This window comes from Panthera tigris, chromosome A3 (assembly GCF_018350195.1).
Source record: "Panthera tigris isolate Pti1 chromosome A3, P.tigris_Pti1_mat1.1, whole genome shotgun sequence".
NCBI classification, from domain to species: domain Eukaryota; kingdom Metazoa; phylum Chordata; class Mammalia; order Carnivora; family Felidae; genus Panthera; species Panthera tigris.
Window position 1 is genome coordinate 28280339 of NC_056662.1, and position 25265 is coordinate 28305603.

At 49.5% G+C, this 25265-nt stretch overlaps 1 protein-coding gene across 2 annotated transcripts; it reads right to left on the bottom strand.

Moving 5' to 3' along the window:
- Positions 1-729: 729 nt before the first annotated feature.
- NSFL1C (NSFL1 cofactor) lies at positions 730-23606 on the bottom strand. Of its 2 annotated transcripts, XM_042980738.1 has the most exons (10): positions 23465-23606; positions 20866-20963; positions 14711-14785; positions 12886-12891; positions 12111-12276; positions 11394-11486; positions 9948-10057; positions 8953-9090; positions 2175-2339; positions 730-1150 (listed from the first exon to the last, which is right to left on the bottom strand). In XM_042980738.1, the coding sequence occupies exons 1-10, from the start codon at positions 23567-23569 to the stop codon at positions 988-990; spliced, it is 1119 nt and encodes a 372-aa protein (XP_042836672.1). In that variant the 5' UTR covers positions 23570-23606; the 3' UTR covers positions 730-987. The 2 variants fall into 2 exon arrangements, with proteins under 2 accessions (XP_042836672.1, XP_042836673.1); XM_042980739.1 differs by lacking the exon at positions 12886-12891 and having other exon boundaries at positions 731-1150.
- Between the last annotated feature and the right edge of the window lie 1659 nt (positions 23607-25265).

Sequence of the window (25265 nt, forward strand, 5' to 3'; positions counted from 1 at the left end):
CGGACTCAGCGGGAGCCTCCTACAAAGGCTAACACTGTAAAAGGGGCTTGTAGCACGGGCAACTCGCCCTTTCTTCACCATCTGATTTGCCCCTTCACCACTAGTGGATAGATGGCTCGGTGACATTTTGATTGTTCCTCTTCTGTGCCAAGGTGCCCTAACCCTGCACTCGTGTGGGCCGGTGTGAGCCGTTTCCCAGTGAGAGAACACCCGATCTCCCAGGTACAGATCTCTGCACGTGGAGCGACCAAGGCAATGGCAGTGCAGCCGAGAACATCAGGGCGACAGTCCAGACGAGGGAGAAGGGCTGGGACAGGGAGGCATTGCTAGAATCTCAACCAGCCAAGGCCCGGGGAGCTGGAATCTCCCAGCGTCTGAGTGAAAGGAGTGCAGGGAAGTATTTTCACCTGAAGGGCTCTGTGCATCCAGACCTGACCTCACACTCAGGCACCCCTGCTGCTGCCCAGTTGTATCCGGGCAAGAGGCCTGTTCTTGTGGGAGGAAGAGGCTGCAGAGCCTCTCTCTACAAGCGCTCGGCCCCCTTCCCAGTAACGGGGGAAGCCCACCGGTCCTCTCAGGGCTGGCGGGTGGATGCCAGCGGATGGGTGTCGTGTGCCACAAGCAATGTTTAAGCAGAGACGGTGGAAGGCAGGCTCCTCCCCGCACGCCCTGGAGAGTAGTGTGATTTTAAAGCAATGAAAGCCGGCTTCTGTGGGAGACGTTCCATACAACGTGCCGGTGATATCCTTCCGTTTTTTTGGTCATTTTTATTTTTTTCTTTAAAGTCCATTGATCGTCACAAAAACCCAGGAAATGCAACTAAGGAGAAAACAAATGTCCAACCGAGATCTAAGAACCCAGAGCTACGGAGGAGACGTGGCACTGGCCTGCTGGGTGTGCGGGAGGGGGGCGGGAGGGGCGGTCCCCGTGGGGCGGCCGGCCAAGGGGGACGCAGGAGGGAGAGGAGGCTGCCGGCCAGGCGGGCGGTTATGTTAACCGCTGCACGATGACGGCGTTGAGCAGGTTGGCTTCCTTCAGGGTCTGGCTCTCGTCAGCCAGCTCTTTGTTCGGGAAGGTAGTCATGAGGACAAAGCTGGTGGCAGCCATGGCCGGTCGGGCGTCCACGATGAAGAGTCGGATGTCGCTGATCCTGGCAGAGCAGGGGGGGTGAGTGGGGAGGGGGGTGAGCAGGGCCGGCCTCTGCCGTCCATAGCCCCTGGGCTTCCTTCTCCACAGGGCAGCCAAAGCACTCACGTGGAAGCACGTCAGATCACGGCACTCCCTCGCCTAAAACCCTTCACGACTGCTCCCAGTTTCCGTGGGATAAACACCACCTCCTTACTGTGATCCCAAGCCCTACCTAATTTGACCCCCATGCTCCTTCCCCTTGCTATGTCCCGCCTTCTAGATTTTCCTCATGCTGTGCTTCCTGCCAACGTTGGGGTCCCTCGGGGCTCCTCTGCCTGATTCCTGTCCTGTAATCCTAATCAAACCTTTTCAGAACTTAGCCCACGTGACCCCCTGTCAGCACTCAAGGATTGTCAAGCCATTCCCTGGGCCCCACACGTGCTTCTGGTTTAGTTGGCCTATGCCTAATGAAATATGGATACTGCTATCCTAGAAAAAGGCGTTTGCCAAATACCTAGAATACTGGTTTAACAGTCCTCCCCTGCTAATCTCTGCATGCCTCAGTTTCCCCATCTTTCACATGGGGTTGGCAGTTTGCTTTGATCCAGCCCAGATGATCTGAAATAGTAGAGCAGGTATTCTAGAATTTTCGAAGGGCAGATCTAGAAGAGACTTACACAGCCCAGTCGTTTTCAGAGATCCCCTGTGGGGAGGGACACCCAATTGGAGGAGAGGCTGGTGCTGTGTCCCCTCCTCCTCTCCATTAACCACAGCAGTTCAGATTTTATTGTTCTGCACTCGGGCTCTGCCATGAAATTTCCTGTGAACACACACTGTGGGGGCTGAAAAGACCCTGAGAAGTCCAGTCCCCTAACTTTATAGGCAGGAAGTGAGCAGTTGCTGGCCGCACTTAACAGAAGAGTGGGGACTAGAACCACAGGCTTCAGACCTTCCCATCCCGCTGCCCCCTTCGGGGACCGCACGGAGCGCCCGCTGGCGTTTAGGGGGCCCTCCCCAAGCAAGCGAGGCCAGACGGCGCAAGGCACCTGTGGCTGTGGTTAAACTTCTGCACCAGCCTCCCGCCGTCAGCGAGCCGTATCTGGATGTTTGTGGTGGGCTGGGACTCGTCGATTGAGACCGAAGAGCTGGCTTTGGCTTCATTCTCTGCCTGTTGGGCTGGAGAGCTGGTATTCAGCACCTGGGGGGCCGTGCTGAGGAGAGAGAAGCCTGTCAGGCCGCACATAGCAACAAGGCCCCTGCAGGAGGGCAATCCCGCCTTGGAGTCAGCCTGAGCACGCGCTGTGTCCGGGACTCTGCTCGCTGCTGTGGCTACAAGGAGTGACTCAGACAAGCCCTGCCTTCGCGGAACCTACAGGCCCGGCAGAAGGCACTCAGGCCCCAAGCTGCGGCTAGCTTCCAAACTCCTGAGTAACCCAGGGCAAGTGACTCACCCCTTCTGCTTCGGTGCCCTCACCCGGACAAAGGCCCGAAGGGACAAAAGCCGTATGCATGACAGCCTGTGGCGGGACCAGATCAGGATGGGTTTTAGCCTCAACGAGAGAGGCCAAGGGTACTCCAGGTCCGTAGCGGAGGCAGGCCTGACAGCCGGGCAGGTGACTGCCGGGATGCAGGGACCAGTCCAGACTCCTTCCCGGTCACGGAATTGTCAGGCCTGTACCCCCCAGTGCAGCCTTATTCGTGTGCACATTCATCCTCCTGTGTCAACTACCAGAAGGGGACAGAGATTTCCCACAGGTCAACTCAAGAACCCCGCACCACAGGGATTATTTGCACAGTATCAACAGGACACGGCGTCTGCTACCGATCTTCGATCAAGCGGACCGGCGTCTGAATGCTCCCACTAGTCAGGTGGCACTGGGCAAGTTACTCGAGCTCCCTTAGTTTCAACAAGGGTAGTAATGAAGCTCTTTAACAAAGGTTAAGGCTACCTGACCTGCCTTGCTCAGCTTTTGTGAGGGATGAAGGAGAGAAATACACACAGCGCTGACACACAAAATGTACACAGAACTCCCGATTCTCGACAACTTCTGGAGGCTTCGCCCCTCTCCTGTAAACACCTGTGAGTCCCCCTCCCAGCCTTTCCCTGAGCAGCCGCCCTCACCTAGACCCCTGCAGAGAAGAGAGGCCAGGAGGTGGCAGCTTGCCTGTTTCCCCCAAGCTTTGGATTACATCAGTTCCTACACCTCTCCCTCTCCCCTGGATCTTTACAAGCTAAAAATGGTACTCCTAATAAAGCCATCGGAAAGTGCTTTCCCAAGTGTGTTTCCTGAGACCCTAATCCCCTGAGAGATCCCCAGGAAGGCTGTGGAAATGCCACACATCAAACCGGCAGCACCAGAGGCCACTTGCATATTACAGGTCTTGAGAGGCTGTGCGGTTAAGGCAAACTCATTTGACCACCTTGTCCTTTTTTCAAGCTACACTTGTTAAACCTCCTGCATATAGAGTATGTCCTGGAACTCAGTTTGTGAAACACTGCCCTAGAGCATATAACTAGCAAAGAAGAACGGAAAAGTGAACTGTTCTCTGTGACTGTTAAAAAATGAGGGCTCAGAGAATCACAAAGCAGAGCTCAGGGGAGAACCCAGCTATGAGAGGAGTTTCTTTCTACGCATCAGCCTCTCAGTAGGTGGGACCCAAATGTGGGCCAACGCATGCAGACATCACACCATCACAGACTTCAAGAGATGTTCAGAGACAGTGGAGGGCTCAATACTACACCCGTAAATGCCTAAGACTGACTCTGTTCATTAGTTTTATGGGCATGAGGTCAACTCTCTAATTAGACTATAGACAGCCTGTCTCTCAACTGTTCAAGTAACAATTCCAAGGACGGAACAGGTACTCCGTGAAGCTACTGCCTGCCAGAAAGGGAACTCTCACATCTTCAGTCAGGCTTGCAATGAGAAAGAAGCGAGATGGCCCAGAGAACCAGTTTCACCTAGGGTGGGGGCGGAAGGGAACCAGGAATGACGTTGACTTCTCACACGATGTCTGGGGGGGGGGGGGGGGGGAAGGGGAATTGATGTCCACAGCCCCCTGGACTCGTCACAACTGTCCTTTGAGATGGGTGCTGTTTCCATCCTATAGACAGGAAAACAGAAGCACATGCTGTAGAGCAGTTTTTCAATTGTTAAAAATTCATGTAATGAACGAGCTTTTTCCCTGTACGTTCTGTGTGTTCCTCCAGCCAGGACTTTGTCAAGTGTCAAACTCTAGGGTTTATTTTAGGAAACTAATATATTAAAACTGCCTTCTCAAACTCCTCCCCGGCTCCCAGAGAGTCTGATACCCCCCTCTCCTACAAGCTGCCTGATGCTCAGCAAGTTAGTGAACATCTGGGCTTCTCAATTTCCTTTTCTGTAACAGGCAATACTATCCCTACACCTCCGCACCTTTTAGGGCAGGCAGTCCACTAAATGGCAGCCAGCACTACTAAGGAGAGTCACTGTGCTCCTGGAGCCATCGGGTCCCAGCTCTAGCACTGAACTAAACAACAGAGGCGGCTGTGGCCAAGTCACTCAACTTCCCAGGGCTTCACTGTGTGCACGTGCTACACGAGGAAATGTTCTGCCGTGGGGGTTAGCTGACATACCGTGTGCAGGCTGGACACAGACCAGACACTCAGCAAGTCCCCCACACAAGGAGGCAACTGAGGTTTTGGCTCTCTTCCCAGCACAGCCTCTCACACGGAGCTGGTGCTCATCACCTGAGGGTCAAGGAAAGCCCGATGTGCACACTTGGCTGTGTTGCTTCTGTTTCTCTTGCACACCCTGTGAATCCGGTGAGCTGGGGAAGTGTGAGGGACACGCTGTATGTTTATGATGCACTCATCACCGAGCTGGGCCCTGTGCTGAGTATTTCACATGTAGTAGTTCATTTAATTCTCACAATGGCGGGTGAGGAAGGGATTCATCATCCCCGCTTTATAGATGAGGGAACTGAGGCATAATGGAATTAAGCTACGTGCCCAAGATCCCGGTGTTGATTTGACGCGAAGCCAGGATACAATCCAAGCTGCCTGGCTCTTGTCATACTTTCCCTCCAGGCCTTGGAGTCAGGCAGACCTAGACCTGGATTTCAGGAACACTGTCCCAAGACACAGTTTGCACGTCAATAAAAAGGGAGTTAAATGAAATTTCCCTTGGTTGGGATAACAGCTAAAAATAATGCACCGTACCCAGCAGGTACTAGAGGCACAAATGCCTACGTGGCTATGTAAGAACATCCAGGATGCAATGCAGCGCGGTAGGGAAGAGCAGAGACTGGAGGGAACCATCTCTGCACTGACCAGTAGTGTGACCTGGATGTGATCTGACCTCTTCAAGGCTCAGAGTCCTTATTTCCTCCCCTTATTTGGGGGTGAAAACAGGATTAAAGGTGATAACACACATGAAATGCTTACTACAGTGCTTAGCTAACAGCAGAAAAAACACTCTGTAACTACTGTTTCCTATCATTCTTCAAGGTCCTGCCCTGCTTCTATTTGTCTAAATTCTGGACCCGATGCTAGTGCCTGTCCAAGCGCTGTAACTGGAAATCCCCTACAGGCCACTCCCAACCTACGCTGCCCTCAAGGACTGGAGCAGGAGGAACCGCAACACCGGATCTTACGGCTCTCACACTCGGACAGCAGTAGGTCCAAATTGCTCTCGTCACGTAGGACAGCCACGTGCAGTTGCCCAAAGGAGCTCAGCCCTGGGTCTGGCGCTTCCTGAGCACTGCTCACACTCGAACCACTCCTTTCCAGGGGCGGCCACGCCATCGGCAGCAGTGAAGGCACCTCCCCCGGGGACGGAACGGTCCGATCAGACATCTACAGGAAGTTTCTTTACTGTCTCCCTGCAGACACCATACAACTCACAGGGAAACAGCCTCCCCCAGATGGAGAGCCTGGATCACCGACTGCTCATTTCCTTTGTGGCTGGGAATTAACTGGGCACGAAGGTACTTTGTTGTCACCATTACGTGCTGACACTTTGTCATCTCTTTACAAAAATGACCACTGCAGAAAGCACGGTGAGTAGCCGAGACTCAACATGGGTAGCAGCAACCGCACACCCCCGGGGCACTCTGGGCGTCTGCTACTCATAACTGAATAAACGCAGCCTTTTCTGGACCTTCAGATTAGGTCCCATCCAGACAAACAACTGTAAAACCTAAAACAACAAAGTTTAATACAACTGTAAGAGTTTTCTCAAATTTTTGAACTGAGAACAATTTATACATTCAGCTAATTGGAGGAAAAAAACCCAGGACTGACTAATTCTTGAGGCAAACCTGAGAACATTTTCTTAAACTTCTGGCTCTTGATCGTTTTAGTTGACAAGATGACAGTGGAAAACGATGCAAAATTTATGGGAAAAACTAAAAAAGCTATCCATCTGGTTTAGATTGAAAAGCTAAAACCTCATCTCACTTAGCTATATGAAACTTGTCTTTTGCTCACTTTTCATAGAAAGCCAGCACTGAAATAAAATGAAAATGGAACTGGCAAAGAATATTTATTTAGCTGACAAAACCAAACTGTGTCAACCCTGATTATCAAGATCTGTTTCAACTTGTTGGGTGCATCCTCCACACTAATAAAGTTATTTATTTCCCATCCTGCTAAAATAGACCTCCTTAAATATATTTTAATTTTTTGAGATGTGGAGTCTTGCACAAATCCTATAGACTTCCCAGGAGTAGCATTTCCCATTAGTATCATGAAACCAACCAAGCCCAAGCTACACGGTATTCTGAGTTCTGAGCCAGGAGAGCAATTTGACACCATCTTAAAAATATGAAGACCTTTCAAGACAGCAATATTACTTCTAGCCCCAAATTAAGGGGTATACAAAGATTTAATTAGAGACACTCACTGCAGTGTTGTTCTTAAAACTGGCAGCTGTCTAAATGGTTAAAGCAGGGACTAATTAAACTATAGCACATAGGGGCGCCTGGGTGGCTCAGTCGGTTAAGCGTCTGACTTCGGCTCAGGTCATGATCTCACAGTCCGTGAGTTCGAGCCCCGCATCGGGCTCTGTGCTGACAGCTCAGAGCCTGGAGCCTGCTTCAGATTCTGTGTCTCCCTCTCTCTCTGACCCTCCCCCGTTCATGCTCTGTCTCTCTCTGTCTCAAAAATAAACAAACATTAAAAAAAAAAAAAAAACTATAGCACATACATAAGGTAGGAAATTATGTGAGTATGACAAATAATATTGCAGAAATATAATTACTGACATAGAATGACAGCCATGCTACTTTCATTAGGCAAAACAGCAAATGATAAAACAGCATGTTTATAAGACTAGAAGGATACTAACCGGATATGTCTGGGTATTAGGTTTAGGTTTTTTCTTAATCTGTACTTTCTATTATTTAAAAAAAAAAAAACAAACACATTTTGTTTTAATAACAAAAAAAAAAGAAAGAAAGAAAAAAGAAAAAAGAAATTACCTATTGCTCTACAAAGTTGAGCACAGATGGCAGGGAAGCCAGACAGGGCCAATCTGAGAACAGCTGTCCTGCACTAACCGACTGGCCCAATGTGGGGGATGAAATGAGAACAGGGTGAACTTACTATCCTGGTTATGGTAAATCAGTCTACTAGAGACCACTCTAATGTCCTGAGGCATTATCTTTGCTCTTGATAAGGCACGAATGGCCGACGGGGAGTCTCCTAGAGTCCCCACCCAAAGCTCAAAGGGCAGAGCTACCGGCAGACCACACTCTGATCTCTGCCGACAGGGATGAGGGGAGACGGGCAGTGCCTAGCTCAAGAGCTGCCAGATGGGGCTCAGAGAGGGTGCTTGCTGTGCAGGTGTGGGAAGGAATGCCAATCACAAGGCCTCGGTTCCAGTCCTGGCTCCACCACATACCAGCTATATACCCAAGGATAACCCTTAGGGTCCAAGAACCTCAGCTTTCCTTCTGTAAAGTAACAAATGTACTTGCAGGGAGGGTCACTATTCCCTGCATGCGTCTTCTGCACACAGTTCTCTCTGGAGAATACTGACCAAGTGACCCATCACACAGAGACGAGTGGGCTTCTGAGAGAAGGAAGCCTGCTTCTGCGTGGGCCAAGGTCTGGTGGGAGAACTCTGCCTATTAGAGGCAACAGTGACTTCAACCGATCAGATCCCATCAGGAGTCTAAATGGAAGATGGAGACAGTGGCAGAGGACACAGGGCAGAAAAAGGCACAGAAGGTGACAGTGAGTGTCATGCAGGGCCAAAGTAGTAGAGATAAGAGCTGCAGTAATGGTGGAGAGCAGCCGGCACAGGGCAACGATGTCCCTGAGCTTCCCTGGATCCTGAACAATGCTGCCGCAAGGCTCCAAGACTGGCTGGGCAGAAGAGTCAGAGATTTCTTGTCCCTCCGCATCCCCATTTCAGGTGACTCCTGAGAACACACGTGTCTGTCCTGGCCTTAAGCTACGAAGGAGATCACTGCTCCCATGAACGTGCTAGATTACGGAGTCAAAACAGCAACGTGTTACCCTTTGTGCTCACACTGTGCACTGTGGGGCAGTGCTCTGCGCTCCTCACAATGATTAAGGAGTAAGGACCCTCAGTTCCATTTTACGCTTGAGCAAACTGAGGCTATGTAGTCCAAGGTCATATGGCTAGAAAATGAAGAGATTTTAAACTCAGGTCGTTTAACGCCAAAATCCACGTTCTCCACACTTTTCCGCCCCTAAAGATAAAATCCGCAGTGCTCGGAAACGGCAAAGAGCTACGTGCATGGTGATGGTACCCAGGGTCTGGGGGGCCTGGCGCAGTGACCGGCACGTCCCACTTCCACCTGTGCTGCTCTTACCTGCCCAGTTTCTGACCCTCGCCAGTGAAGGCTTTGAAGGCTCCCTTGGGCTTCACAAAGTCCTCATCCCGATGGTCCTCCATGTCCAAATTCACCTGCCCGCCATGAGCTAACCTCCGCAGCTCTGCTGGCACCTCCCTGCAAGAGAAAAGGCAACGCTGGGTCCACACGGAGCGGCACGGGAACAGCAGTGATGGGTGCGAGGGGAGGAGAAATGTTGTAGTTCCAAATGTGAAAATCACTGGGTCTCCCCAGGGCGCGGCTACTTTAGTGGCGATGGTCTGCCTCCTGCTGGTTTCTCACCTGCTCAAAGTCATGGCTGAGACCTCTATCTTATCTGGTCACTTGGTCCTGCCCCAGGCCCAAAAGGGAGTAACAGACACACAAGGTTTCAGATCTGTGAATCTGTTAAATTCACTTAAAATTTTTACTTTTTAAAAATTTTTTAAATTTCTTAAATGTCTGTGTATTTTTGAGAGAGAGAGAGAGAGAGAGAGAGAGAGAGAGAGAGAGCGAGAGCATGAGCAGAGGAGGGGCAGAGAGAGAGGAGGAAACAGGATCCAAAGTAGGCTCTGCGCTGACAGAAGCGAGCCTGATGTGGGACTCGAACTTACGAACCATAAGATCATGACCTGAGCCAAAGATGGATGCTTAACTGACTGATCCAACCAGTCACCCCCAAATTTACTTCTTTATAAAAAAAATTTTTTTTTAGGTTTTTATTTTTGATAGAGACAGAGCACAAGTGGCAGAGGGGCAGAGAGAGAGGGAGACGCAGAATCCAAAGCAGGCTCTAGGCTCTGAGCCGTCAATGCAGAGCCGGATGCAGGGCTCGAACTCACGAACTGTGATATCATGACCTGAACTGAAGTCAGACGCCCAACCAACTGAACCACCCAGGTGTCCCCCAAATTTACTTCTTAAATCAGCCTCTTCATTCTTATCTGCCATTCTACTCACTAACATGGAACCCAGAGGAGGGCTCTTCTGCTCACCCTCTGCGGATAGACTCCAGAAACTGGGCATTGGACGGGTCTTGGTAGCTTCTGAGTTCACCATTGTCCAGGCTGAACCCACTCTTCCAGAGCTTCAACACTACGTGAACCTGTGACAATAGGAGGTAAGCAGTCCATACATTATCAGGAAGCTGGCAAGCACATCAGTGTGTGCAGTAGTAACACCGATCTGTGTTAGCAGGTTTTTACCATTTTACTGTGTCATTATCCAAACACAGAAAGACAACATCACACACACACACACATACACACACACGCGTGCGCGCATGCACAAGGAAATCAATCAACAACCAAGTATTAACTTAAAGTAAGAAGGTGATATGGCAACAGGTTAAGAGCATGGGTTCTGATTTAAGCAGACCTGGGTGTGTATCTTGATTTTGCACTCACTACCTAAGCGGCTCTGAGCAAGTGACTAAATCAAATCTGTGGCTTATCTGTAGGGTTGCCAGTGTGCCTGGCATGTAGCTCGTGCTCAACTAAACTGCCATGGCAAATTTACTCATGGGATTACTTTGCAGTCATTAAAATGATTATCTACAATTTGTGTTAACTCCCTAGACATTTTCACAGAAAACGGTCTAGGTTACAAACCAAAATATTAGCAGCTGCCTCAGGTGGATACAATTTTAATTTTCTTGACTTCATTTTGGAATAAACCCAAAATGATTAAAAACAAATATATTATAAAAACTAATGGTCCCAAGGCCAAATATCTATTTATGGCATAATATTAAATTTAAAAACCTCACAATTATCTATATAGTCTGAGACACTGATTGGAGAGGGACCCTATGCACAGGAAAAAAAGGGTTGGACAATAGTAAATTTTTTCAAAGTTGTGCTTTGGGTGGACTGAAGCTCTTTTTTTTTTGTTTATTAAGAACATTTTTTTTTTAATGTTCATTTATTTTTGGGAGAGAGAGAGAGACAGAGCATGAGCAGGGGAGAGGCAGAGAAAAAGGGAGACACAGAATCCGAAGCAGGCTCCAGGCTCCGAGCTGTCAGCACAGAGCCCGACGTGGGGCTCGAACTCACAAACAACGAGATCATGACCTGAGCCGAAGTCAGACGCTCAACCGACAGAGCCACCCAGGCGCCCCTGAAGACTAAGTTCTTTAGCCATGTCCGCACCACCAGAAAACCTCAGAATCATGATCCCTCCGCCCAACATTCATGGAATGCTCAGAAAACTCCTTCGTTTGCCCATCCCCTCTGCTCACTCCTTCTCTCGGGTGCCCCTGCACAGCTAGATGAGAGCTGACTTTTGTTGTCAAGTAAGCCTCTCCACTCCTGGCCCACAGTGATGGCACTGCCTCTTCCTTTCCAGAGGCTGCTGGTTCACACATAACATGTGACCAATCCCTTCTGAAAACTGGCAGAACAGGCTTTGAGCTCCCCTAAGGAAGGTAGATGCGCACTCACATCCTGGCCGGAATGCCGCCTCCTTTCTCCCGCCACATAGGCAGACTCTTCCTCTGGTGCTGCCCCAAGGCGATAGCCACCCCCTGCAAAAGGCTGTAAAAGACACGTTCATAAACACTTGAGGTGTGGGGTCCTCAGATACAATGATCTTACCTACTAGGTGCACCTTCTCTGGTACTGAACTCACAGCTACAGGGCCAAGCAGTATGGTAGATGAATTAAGTGGCCAGGAATGGTGAGAACTGGAAGGGAGGGGGGAGGGGCTGCTTGGCTAAAGGGAACAGCTGCTACTAAGCTCTACTTAATCATGGCCACGTAGGAATCTGGGTGCAAGGTAATAGCAAAGACCTTCTGATGTTCCCAAAGAAGACAGAAGTCTAGAATTTATGTAACACATCAATTCAATTCAATACTAATTCAATTAAAACAAAATAAAGCAAAATACTAAATAAGTCAAGTTGGTTTAGGCCAAATAAAACATGTCTGCAGGACCTGTTCCAGCCCACAGGCCACAGGCTTGAAAGTTGCCCCAAATCTTGATCTCATGTTACAAGGTGAGAGAAAGTGCACCGCTCTTCTGGATACCAGAGCAAGTGAGCAATAAAAAAAAAAAGACGAAACAAAAACAAATTCAGTCACTACTGGGGTGAGGAAGGGCTCCTCCCAGTCTCCAGAACCAGAGTCCTGTGGACACAGACAATGATCCCCTGTGCTCACTCTCGGTTTACTGGTTTCTCCGGGACTCTTGGTCACTCGTTCCACAGCCACAGCTCCATGCTCCTTGGCACCTTTAAAGAGATCATCCACCAGCTCGTTGGGACTTTTCTTCCTGGGAGGGCCAACAATCTGCTGTCCACTTCTTTCTGAGCCCCCAGCATAAAACCTGTGCAGAAAATACATGTCTAACACTAAACGCACTTGGAAAACATGAATAGAGCACATGCCAGGCTCCGGGCTGGGTGCTAGGCACACTGAGGCAATAATGGGTGCAACGCCCATCTTCAAGGAATTTACCGTCTAGTTGGGGAAACATGTAAGCAGGCAGGCAGGCATAATGCAGTGTGAACAGCAATGGAGGTCAGTAAGGGATGCTCTGGAGCACTGAGCTATGGAGGACAATCAAGGCTTCCTAGAAGAATGTCTTCTGGGCTGAATCTTGAGGATGAGGACGAGGACAAGTTTATCAGGTGAAGAAACCAGGGAAGGGCATTCCAGGCATGCACGACAGCATGCCAGCTCCAGAAAGAGTCCCAGCTGGGAATTATTCGTCCAGGGGCCGGCACCTTTCTAGGAGATAGCAACTGTGGTCACAGTCAGAAGCAGCTACCACTAACAGCTCTGGGTTAATAGTGGCAGTGGCGTCGTTAGTACAAGCAGCCAGGCTCCAGTGTCGGCCCTGCTGCTGAGTGACCCAGGGCAAGCCAGTGCATGGCCCTGCATGTCATTTTCCGTATCTTTGAAATAGGAGGGAAGGACCACATGCCCTACCTACCTGCTCCTTAAGTCAGGGCCATGAGGTTCAAATCAGCGGATGTATGCAAAAGAATAAGCAGAGTAATGCACACATGTAAGGTGGTGTGATACAGCACCGAGAGCTCACCCGAGCCTCGCCTCGCTATTCTTGTGACGTACACCGGGGGCAATGAGAAGAGGGCACTGAAGAAGGTCAGGGAAAGCTAAATGCCAGCCCCAAGATACCCACACCAGGCTCTGCAATGGGCCAAGCACAGCTTGAGATGGAGTTAGCAGTTTTTACGCCGGTTCTGAAAACCAGTACTCACGTAGCCTGGCTCATCACTCCTATTCACTGCCAGGTCAACAGCATGTCGCTAAGTGGGGACATTGAGAACCTACAAAATTAGTCTCAGCCTTCTACTTCCTGACATTCCCCACTGAATGCAAGGCAAGCCACAGGCCTTGACAAGGATGACAGCACCAATGTCATCAGGTCTGAAATGCTGAGGGGCCGAGGAGGTAATCAGGATGTGAAATAAAGGAAGGTCATCACCTGGAGGATGTGACAGGACAGGAAAAGGAGGCAGCGGCCATTTAGGAGTTGGGCATTCACATACTTGATGGCATTGCCTTTCACTCAAGGAGTGTAAAACTCTGAACCTTGAATGTATCTAAAAAGAAGGCTGTGAGGCAGTGTAAAGGTCACTATATGGATGAAACAGAGAATAGAACACATGTAATTTCTCAGCCCACTTCCCAAAGAGTGACCATGATGAGATAATTACATTTCTATAATGGTTACTGTAATGTTCCTTAGGAATGTCTGACAGACCGAGGCAGGGCCCATGGGGAACTAAAACCTGTGAAATGAGGCTGCAGATGAAGTTCTGCTCGGTGGTCTTTATCATAGAATCTCAAAGCCTTGGCTTGTGAACTGAGAGCGTGTAATCAAGTGCTTAAAAATATTCACTCCCTTGTCCCTTTCATGTCTAGAAACTCCACTAAGAAAAATAATCTGAAATGCAGTCAAAGATTAATACACAGAGATGTTCAAAGCACTGATGTTTAGTGGTAAAAAAAACTGTAAACAACTTAAATATTGGACAACCCATTTGATGAGTTACTATAGTTGCTGAAAACACTAACGAAGAATCTTAATGGCACGGAGAAGTACTGAATATATAGCCTTAATCCAATAAAACCAAGACACAAAATTACCTGACCGACACCATGTAAAATACAAAACAAAGCACAGTTATGTACAGAACACTGAACAGACCTATGACAAAATGTTAACTCCAATTACCAAAAGGTGGATGAGTGCTATATTTTTTTCAGTACACTATTCTGTTTCTTCTACAATGGGCACTATTTTTACTATAACATTCATAATGGTTAAAAACAGACAGTGTGTGTGTGTGTGTGTTGGAGAAAAAACACATTGATAAGCTTTTACTCTGCTCATTATGCGATATACTGCCTTTTTAATTAAGAAAAAGCTAGAAAAATATACACCCAAAATGCTGATACCTGGTTAGCACTAGGTTGCAGTATAAAGAACAACTTTTTTCCTCTTTATCAGTTTGTTTCCCTTCCCTTAATACTCAACAAATATGTATTAATAATTAAAAATAGAAAAACAAACCCAAACATCCCAAAAGAAAAAAAATAGTGACAGGGGAAAGGGATCACTTCTAAGCTACAGGGAGTGGGAGACTGTTTCTAGGATATAACCCACCTAGACTAGCCCACAGTAGTAATGGCTAATGAGAACTGAGCACATTATCCTTTTGGGTCCTTCTAGATGATTTACACATTATCATGAACTTTCCTGTGGACTATGCCCCCTAACAAAGACTCACCTCTGGCCCTCCTCTTCCTCCTCCTCTTCGTCTTGGTCATGAATGAGGTCTCTGAAGGATGTCACCCTATTATCGCTGGAGACACAGAAAGGAGCAAAATGACCTCAGGGAGAACTAAAAGTAACTCCCGTTATCAGCTGCTAAGGAGTTGAAAACATAGGGATTAGATATTTTTGGTGGGGCAGAAGAGGATCTATGTGAAAGAGGGTTAGCCTTTCTAAGTCTAAATGCAAAATAACGTGGCGTTTACTTCTTCAAAGTCCACAGGACTACTAATAAATTAAAAAGGGCTATCATGAAATAAAATGGAGTCCCAATTTAAGCTCTCCTAGGGGGAGGAGAGGGCAACAGTTTGGGGTGTGTCCTAATTTAAAAACTTACTATTTTCATCATTTAATTTTTATTTATTTATTTTACAGATTTTTATTTTATTTTTTTCAATTTATTTTTTTAACGTTTATTTGAGACAGAAAGAGAGCATGAACAGGGGAGGGGCAGAGAGAGAGGGAGACACAGAATCCGAAACAGGCTCCAGGCTCTGAGCTGTCAGCACAGAGCCCGATGCGGGGCTTGAACCCACGGAGCATGAGATCATGACCTGAGCCGAAGTCGGACACTTAACCGACCAAGCCACCCAGGCGCCCCAGATTTTTATTTTTTTAAAAGTAATCTCATACCCAATGAGGGTCTTGAACCTACAATCCTGAGATCAAGAGTCACAGGCTCCACCAACTGAGCCAGCCAGGCAGCCCTCATCATTTAATTTTTAAATACTGAGGGATGCTTATGTGATAGGCGCTGAACTGGATACTAGGTCTATAAAGATGATCAGACCTAGTTTTTTTTTTTTTTTTTTTTTAAACTTTCTTTATTTTGAGAGAGAGTGTATATACACCCCGGGGAGGGACAGAGAGGGGGAGAGAGAATCCCAAGCAGGCTCTGTGCTGTCAGTGCACAGCCTGATGTGGGTCTCAAACTCCTGAACCGTGAGGTCATGACCTGAGCCAAAATGAACAGTCAAACGCTCAACCACTGAGCCACCCAGGCGCCCCAAAAGTTCTTATTTTTGAGTTGCTTATAGGCTCATTGTGGTCCCTGGGCCAGGAAACCCTCTGCTAAATGGGGGCTGGGGCACATGTGATGTGTGGGTACAGAACGTCCTATCCCTCATGGGGTGGGGATGGGGGAACATCAAGACAAGTTTCCCAGCAAAATGGACATTTGGACTGAGTGCTGAAGAATGAGGACTGTCAGGTGGATAAAAGGCAGGGGCCGGTGGGAGAAGGGGGGCAGCAGCGCACTGCAAGAAAGAGGTATATGCACACACACAGAGTAACACATTCGAGGAAGGGTGAGCTATCAACAAATGAAAAGGAAATGAATATGTGGGTGGAGGCCTCTGCTTCTGCTGTAGGCTAGTCAAGAAAGAGTCTTTATTGGTGTTTAGGAAAAAAGCAGGGCTGTGTGTGGGGTTGGAGAGGGTACACTAAAAACGGGCGTGAGAAGGGTCACCTTCCTCTTCTGACATTGTTTTACACTGCCACTTTTTTCCTAGCTTAGACTGTCCTCAAGGAACTTAGTTTTTCAAGGAGGAGGCATTTGATAAAAACACTTCTGGTATTTCTTAGAGTAAGAAGGTAACGTCTCTATAAGAAGAAGGGGAATACAGGTCTAGTGAGGCTAGACCGAGAAGCCTCGAGGAGTTATTTTCTAGAGAAAAGCTGCAGATCAGTCTTGCAGATTTATACCAAAGAGATAATCAGAGGACAGAACAAGGCTTTGAAGTTGCATCGACTAGAAATGAGAGAAGACCAATTAATGTGGCAAATACACTCCCTGCTTGAGTTAGCTGAGGCCATCTCCTGGGCATTCCTGGATGCTCTCTACGACATGGTTCAAAAGGATCCAAGTGACAGATGTGCGCCAGTGCCCCAAAAGGCTAATTCCACTCATTAACCTTCCCAGGGGGAGTCTTCCACAGATGCTCGGCCTAGTATCCGTGGGAAAAAAGCCCCCCCCCCCACCCCATTGTTAACTCCTTCAAATACACACACGCACACATGCTTGAGCAAACCACTTGCTCTGCCTACAGGTTTTTCTCCAAAAGTTCTTACATCCGGACTCTGACACAGACTCTGGTGTTCACATACCCGGTTTTGATCCCAACTGAGCCTCCCGCCCTGGGATCCTGGGCATGCTAGCGAAGCGCTCTAAGTTTTCATTCCCAAGTGAAAATGGGGACAATCACAGCACCGACCCCACGGTGCAGCACATTTCAAGTGCTGTGCTCGAGCAGTGGTTCTCCCAGTGCCGGTCCTTAGACCGAGCGCACAAGCATTACTGGAGAGACTGTTAGAAATGCCAATCCCCAGGCCTGCCTTAGAGCTCCTGAGTCAGAAACTCGGGGAAGAGTGTCTGGCACCCTGCGTCTGAAGCGCTCTCCAATTCTGCCGCACACGCTCAGATCTGAGAGCCGCTCTGGAGTAGCGCTCGGAGAATTGCCTTATAGCATGAACGTCAAGGGGACACCAGCAATTTTAGAACACTTTGTTCTGTGTCCTCCACAAAGTGGCAAAATGTCTCAGAAATTTCAGCACCCAGACTCTATCTCCCAGGTACCCTGGCACCCTGAAGTGCCACAAAAGTCCTTTGTCAGATCCGTTTTCCACAGTGATGGAAATGCTGTACCTGTGCTGTCTAGTATGGAAGTCACAGTCACAGGTGACCTATGGAATATTTGAAATGTGATTAGCATAAATAACTGAATGTTCGTTTTATTTAATTTTAAATAATCTAAAAAGCCACATGAGGCTATTGGCTTCCACACTGGATAGTAGTTTTAGAGAATCAGAAAATGGCAGCCCCAGACATCCTCAGAAAGCATAGTTTAGTTGGAGAAAAGAAGAAGAAAAGGAAGAAGCTCACCGCTACCTCTTGCTGCGCTAGGTACAGGGGTGGGAGGAGCTGGACAGGGAGTAGCGTGTGGCAGAAGCAGCTCCGGATTTACACAGACTTGGCCTTGGATCTGCCATACCAGCAGCTGGGAGTTACTCAATCTTTGTAAGACCCAGCACCCTGACCTGTGAACTGACAAGCACCTACCTACTTCTAAAGTTGTTGAGGCATGACAACGTAGGTAAGAGTATCTGGCAGAGCCAGGCGGATGGTGGGTGCTCCTGAAATCCCAGTTCTCCCACTTCCAGGAACTTATAATTTACTGAGGGACAAAAAGTTAAATATCAGGAGAAGAGTTCAAGACAGCCCACGAGTGATGTCACCGAGTAGTATGTGGATATGGGTCAAAGTGAACAAATCATAGGTGGCCTGGATTCCTGAGGAACGGGACGGGACTATGGCACGTTGCCCACGGGCTGGAGATGATGCTCTCGACAGAGAAGGCGGGCACAGAGCTAAGCCTAGAAAGACCCACGGGGTTTGGACAGGTAGAATGCAAGACAGCAGGTACATCCAGTCAGGTGAGAGGCTCAAACAGAAGCAGGAGAACCAAAAAGGAGGTCAAATTAAGACACCAAAGAGATCGGTTTGGTTGGAATAAGGATGTGAGAAACGAGGGTAAGTCTAGGAAGGCAGGCTCAGGGCTCGCTCGGGAGGACGCTGCATGTCCACGAAGGGAACGCTGGAAACAGAAACAGACCTTCATTTAAATCCTTGTTTTACTCGCTGTGCATCTTGGGAAGATGCCCAGCTTTAGTATTTTCATCTGTAAAATGGCTACAGGGACAATACCCACACACAGGGTTGTAGTGAGGACTAAAGAGATGTACATGTAAAGGCTTAACCCTGGGCACGGCACCTGGCAAGTGCTCAATAAATGACAGCTGTTACTATCGAGGAGTTTAGACTATCTTGCAGCAGTGTTAACCTCTTATGTCCCATAGACCTTGGAAAATCTGTTAAAAGCTACAGATATCCTTGCCAGAAAAGACACACACACAATTTAGCCGGTGGTTTCAGGTAATTTATAAACCTTCTCACATCCATTGCAGACTTATCCTGGGGGTTCAGGGCCTCCACATTAAGAACCCCCTTCTAGAATCAGAGCAGGACCTAATTGAGTGTGGCTCCAAGGAATGGTGAGGACACGAAAGAGTACTTGAGGAGGACGGTGGGGGGTGGGGTGGAGGGGGGTGGGGTGGAGTGGGGTGGGGTGGAGTGGGGTGGGGTGGAGTGGGGTGAGCCGGGGGCAGGCTAAGTGTCCTGCAACAGGTCAGTTGGGGTGGGGGCGGAGGCAGGTCCACACAGAACTCCTCTGAGGCGCTATTGTAAAGCATGGCTTCTCCTGAGAGTGCACTCAGTGCTTTCCTTCCAGACAAGGACAATGACATCAAACCATGCCCTTCCTCTCTCTTTTTCTTGGCTTCCCCGAAGCAACAAAGCAAGGCATCCAGGCCCGCACGTGCCTCGGTCTTAACATTAAACTCTATTTCCTCGATTGTTTTACTAGTAGGTCTACTTTTCAGTCTACGAATTTGTTGTGGAAAGAGCCAGGGAACACACAAAAAAGAATGAGGAAGACAAAAATGGATGCTGATAATAAAAACATGACAACAGCAGCAGCTAATATGTATTATGTTCGAAGTGCTTCGTAAGTTATGAATTCATTTAATCTCCCACGTGGTAGACACTGCTATTGTTCCCATTTGATAGGTGAGGAAAAGCGAGGGATTGAGATGCTCAGTAAACCGTTCAAGGTCTCAAAGCTCCCAGGTAGCAGAGCTGGGACTGGAATGCAGGCAGTCAGGCTCACAGGCCTATGCTCTGATGAACCACGGTCTTGACAGGACTTTGGGGCTACTAGAGGAGAGAGATGTGAACATCTCACCAGAGGCCCCCCTCTGTATGTCTGACACGCTGATGTCCCACCAGTAACCTGGGAGGCCTGTAAAAGACTCATACCCAGGAAATCAGCCATCTTCCTAAAACCACGTTCCAGGCAGTAACGTCCAGATGAGCCATCACCCATACCTTACAGGTATGTGAATAATTAAAAGATCAACTGCCTACTACTACCTCTTTTCTCTGGACGTGGGAGGGAGGAAACAAGTTAAGGAAGCACAAAATCTGGTCTGGGATTAGAGTTCCTTCTTCAGAGGGAAGAAATGTAGTTTAAAGCTTGGATGCCTTTAGAGAGAAACAAAATTTACCATTTCACTGTCAAAGAAACACTCCATCTGTATTCTGGGGCTGATTTAAAAAAAAAAAACCACACAAATTTTCCTGGTGAAAACATATACCAGAGAGTAAAGACAAATCAGGCTAGAGCAGAGAGGGGAGCTGTGGTTCAGACACCTTTGTAGTAAGAGGCCCTGCCTGTCTCCTGGAGGATCAGCACTGTCTTACTCTGCAGATCATAGCAGTGGTCCGCCATGGGAACCCTGCAGCCAGGTGTCTGGGATAGGGGATGCAAATGGGATCATGAAGGTCAACTCTGGTTCACCGAATAAGGTCTCCCTCATCAATCTGGGGAAGAGTGGGCAACACAGGTTTATTTTCTCTAAGACTTCTTAATAGGGTAATGAAAATTACCTACCAAAAATATCAAAAGAGCCCTTCTAAAGTTATCTAATCTTTTCCATCTACAGCACCCCAGAGAGGAAGTCCTTTGCTTTCTACTTAAAAACTTTCAGAGGGGGTGCCTGGGTGGCTCAGTCGGTTAAGTGTCCGACTTTGGCTCAGGTCACGATCTCCCCACTTGTGGGTTCGAGCCTCACGTTGGGCTCTGTGCTGACAGCTCAGGCAGCCTGCCTTAGATTGTGTGTCTCCCTCTCTTTCTGTCCCCTCCCCCACTCACTCTCCCTCGCTCTCTCAAAAAGAAATAAGCATTTAAAAAAACTTCCAGAGATGGAGAGTCACTCCTCACATTCATAAATACAAGACTCTCAAACATCTTCAGAGTAGGTTCCATGGATTCCCCCAGGCCTGGACCATAAACCACACTCCACCTAAGTGTGTTGTCCACCTCTCTACAGGAAAGGAGCAAATCTTATGAGGTACTAATTCCCACCAGTTAGTCTAACTTTCTCACTGCAATCTATTGGCTCATATCTCCAGGCCTGAACCTTCCATCAAGCCAGGAAATTGCTCCTCACTGTTGGAAGCACACCCGTGTAGCAGTAATTGAAGTTGGCCCTTACCTGGGGGCTGTGCCTCTGGACACTGAACTGGGGGTTGCCTGCGAAATGGTCACAATGTCTTCATCCCCTCCATCCTCATAAAAGCTTGCTAGGGCGATCTGAAACAGAGAGGTAGTAACCTGGGTTCTTAAACAGGCCTTCGTCTGACATATTTCCTTTGAGTGCAAAAAAGCAAAGTCACGAAGGTATGGCCCACACTTACGAGATGGTCTGTATCTGGGGACCATGGAAAATGAGATCAAAAGGTAGCAGCCCGGGGCACCTGGGCGGCTCACTTCAGCTCAGGTCGTGATCTTGCTGTCGTGAATTCAAACTCCACATAGGGCTCACTGCTGTCAGTGCAGAGCCAGCTTCAGATCCTCTGTCCCCTCTCTCTCTCTGCCCCTCCCCAGCTTGTGCCCTCTCAAAAATAAATGAACATTAAAAAAAAAAAGTAGCAGCCCAACTATTTCTCCTCATATCACCTGAAACAAATTCCATATCCTAAGGGGAATAGAAGGCAAGAAGGAAGGCCGGGATGGAGACACTCCTCATTCTCACATTACCAGGAAAGGTGGTCCAGTGAAAGCAGCGTACATTTATTGAGCATTTATTTATGTGCCACATCGTTCTGAGCATTAACTCTACATGTGTTAACTTATTTAATCCTCAAAGAACTCTATGTAATTATTATCGTCTCATTTTATAGTGGATACGGAGACACTGAGAAAAATATTGCCCAAAGTTAAACAGTGTGTAAGGAGTGGAGCCAGGTTCCAAGCCAGGCAGTCTGCTCAGGCCCCTACTCTCAGCTTTTACGGGACAACCAGGAGTCAGGAACGGTGAGGTCAGTCCAGATGGCTATTATTGCTTTCCCACTGAGGCCCAGTTTCCTCATCTATCCAACAGGGACACCTGGCCCACCAACCCTGCACGATGAATGAGAGGACCCATTAGCGTTTATGCACAGGCACGTCTTAGCTCTATACATACAGAAGGTCTACGGGAGTCTTTTGGCCATTTGCGAGTGTTTCTCTCGCTGACTCAATGGTGAAGTATTTAATCACTCTGTACAAAGATACGAGCACCTAGGTCTATGCAGATGAAAGAGGCGTGGTTCCTGTCCTCAAGATCACCAGCCTTATAGGAGGCAGTATGCTGTCATAGGACACGCACTGAACTGGTATGGGGGGGGGGGGTAGAGGGGGGCCTACATTCAAGTCCTGGCCCTGCCAGGCAAGTCATGTCGCACGTGGGAGCCTCATATTCCCTACCTGTAGTGTGAGGAGACGCACTGAATGACCCGACAAGTGTGTGACGTTAGTCTAGGCTTTCCAGGCTGCCTTGCACAGGAACTTCACACTGTGTGTGTGTGTGTGTGTGTGCGCGCGCGTCCACATGCGTGCATACAGGCGCGATGCTGTACCTAACTCTTTTACTTTGGGGAAGCAATTTAAATGGGTGAAGTCAGCCCCAATTCAGATCCCAACCTCACTACTTACTGGCTGTGGACCTCGGGCATGTCACTTGCCCTCTGAGCCTCCCATTCCTCATCTATACAACGGAGCTGGTTAGTCTTCTTTACCTCAATGTTGCTAGGATTAAACACATCATCACATGTAAAGTGCCTGGCCCTTGGTGGTTCAGAGCTTGGGCTCTGGAATCGGACTGAACTGAGTTCTAATGCTATTGTTCCCACCTGGTAACTAGCGAGGCCTCACGCAAGTCACTTAACCTCCCTAATCCTCAGCTGCAAAATGCAAAGATTAAATAACTTCCGGCACGGAAAGCAGTTAGAAAAGCACCTGGCTCCACCGTAAGGATTCAAGAAATCACTAATCATCATCACCTACCTAAGACGCAGGCTGGCCAATGCCATTTACGCCATTCTTTCTGTAATTAACTGCCGAGCGTCTACGATGAGCCAGGACCTGTGCTCGGCACTGGGGATTCAACAGTTTACAAAAAACCCTCCCTCGTGTAGCTCATCTTCATGACTTAGCTAACAAACATTTAATGAATACTTAATACGTGCCAGCGAACTAGACGATAAACTCCTCGAGACTCCCACTGTACAGATGAGCTAAGACAGACACTGACACAGGCCCCAAGCTGGCGCCACCACCTCGGAGGCAGTTTCTCCCAGCAATTAGGTAGGAGGGGGCGTGGGCCAACCGCGGGGCTGCGCTTCTCCCTCCACCGGCTGCCGGGGCGGCGGAAATGGAGATGAACGACCCCCTCGGCCTCACCGCAGCTCCCCCCAGGACCCGGTCCTTCCCACCGGCCAGGCCCTCAGCCGAGCCTCGGCGCGGCCGCCACGCCCCCAGCTCCCTTCTCCACGCGGGTCGCGGCAGCGCCCCAAGTCTCGCTGACCCCGCCAGCGGGCGAGGCAGAGGGGGGTGCCGAGGGCCCGCAGAGCAGGGCCGGGGCTGGCCCGCCTTTTCCCACGCCCAGGCCGAGCCGGCGACGCGTGGCAAGCGGCCCCCGGACCCCGAGGCCTGGGTCGGGCCGCAGCCCGGCGGGATGACTGTGCGCTTCGGCCACCGCCGGCTTGGTGTGCCAGACGCCCGCGTCCCGCAGCCCCCCCGCCGGCCCAACGCACCCGGCCCCGCGCCGCTACCTGCAGGTCCCAGCCGGCCGATTCGAGGAAGAAGCGGGCCCGGTCCTCCTCGGCCCCAGTCACCGCCACGAACTCCCTCAGCGCGTCCTGCCGCTCCGCCGCCATCTTCGCTCTGTGCGCCGCCCGAAGCGCTCCGCCCGCCGCCGCACAGCCTCAGCCCCGCAGCCGCGTTCCGCCCACCGGTCGACCCGGCCCAGCCTTGCGGCGCCCGCCCGCAGGCCCCGCCCCATGCGGTGCCTCACGCAAAGTCCTCCGTGCGGGAAACTCCCCCGGCTCCGCGCCCTCTGGCGGCCGCGGCGCGGACTTGCAGCCCAAGGACGGGGTTGGAAGCCCGGCGGAGGATGAGCCGCGGGGCGGGTCTCCATGCCTTCGTGGAACATGAGATCTCCCAAGGAGTCCGATTCACAATTATTCATTGGCTCATCCCTTCATTTTATTCACTTATGGATTCGTTCATTCACTTACTTGTTTCCGTATTTACCGAGTACCCTGGTGCTCTTCCAGGGTTGGGGATAGGCAGGAGCAAAACAAAGTCCCTGCCCTCTGGTCCACATTCTAGGGAAATAGATCTGGAGCAACAGGTTATCCTCTGCTCCCAACGCTTCGTGCCACCCCATCTCACTCCGCCTACCAGACACAATCTCATGGCCTGCAAGACCCATGTGAAACGTGCCAGCCTCTCCGTCTCATCGCCCAGGCTTTCCACTAAATTCCTCTGTTTCAGGCACACTCCCTTCTTGCTGCTTTCTCGGTGTGCCAGGTGTGCATTTTCATCAGAGCCTTGCCATCCGCGACTCCCTTTTCCTGGAACGCTTTTCCTTTGCTGGTGTGCAAGGTGCTCTCCCACTTTCTTCAGGCTTCTGCGCTGAGGACACCTTCTGAGACACAATCTCGTGTTTTGGGCCCGCAGCTCCTTTGCCCTCTTGCCTCTTGGCCCCGGGCCTGGGATTCTCTTCTCTTTTCCTTCCCTTTTGTCAGCCTCTGCACACCCCCTCCTCTTAGTTTAGGTATTCCCTCTTCAAGGAGGCCTTTCTACAGCCCTGGGCTCCATCAGACATCCTTGTGCATGCCCTGTGAGGCCATGTCAAGTGTCAGCCTTCCCCAAAGGTCACCATCCCTGTGACAGCAGAGGCTCTGGCTGTCTCCAGCATGATATGGCTTATCAGCATGCACTCTGGACTGAGCCTGGGTTTGAAGCCCAGATATTCCTGCTTGCATGATCTTGGGTATATTACGTTTCCAAGCTTCCGTGTCTTGATAAATGAAGCTCCTTGCAGTAAGTGAAGCTCCTTACAGTCCTTCAGAGGGATGTGTGAGGATCCAGGGTGCACTGCTCAGAGTAATGCTTGACACTTTCTAAGCCCTCTGCTTAGCTGTCATTTTATCTCCTGTGACCTGCAGTTGCTGGCACTAAATAGCCACTTAATGATCCTTTGCTGAATTAATGAAGGAGTGCATGGTCAAGGTCAAGGAGTGCAAATTCAAGGTCAAGGAGGCAGGCAGGTACCTGGACCCCTGATTAGTGTTGAGCTGACTGTGGTATGTGATCCAATTCCAGTAAATAAAACTCTTCCTTTTCCATAACACAGATGCTTTCATGGTGGGGAGAAAGGGCCTGAGCCCTCGGACCCATAAACGTGCCTTCCCCAAGGTAGCGGCTGCAAAGACATTGTCATCAGTATTCATCATGATTGCGACTAGGCTCTCCCAGACAAGCCGGGTGGCCAGGCCAGGCCTCTGCCCTCTCTGGGCTTCAGGGCCGACTTTTAAAGAGGGGGTATGGGAGCTGGGCCGGCCTGGC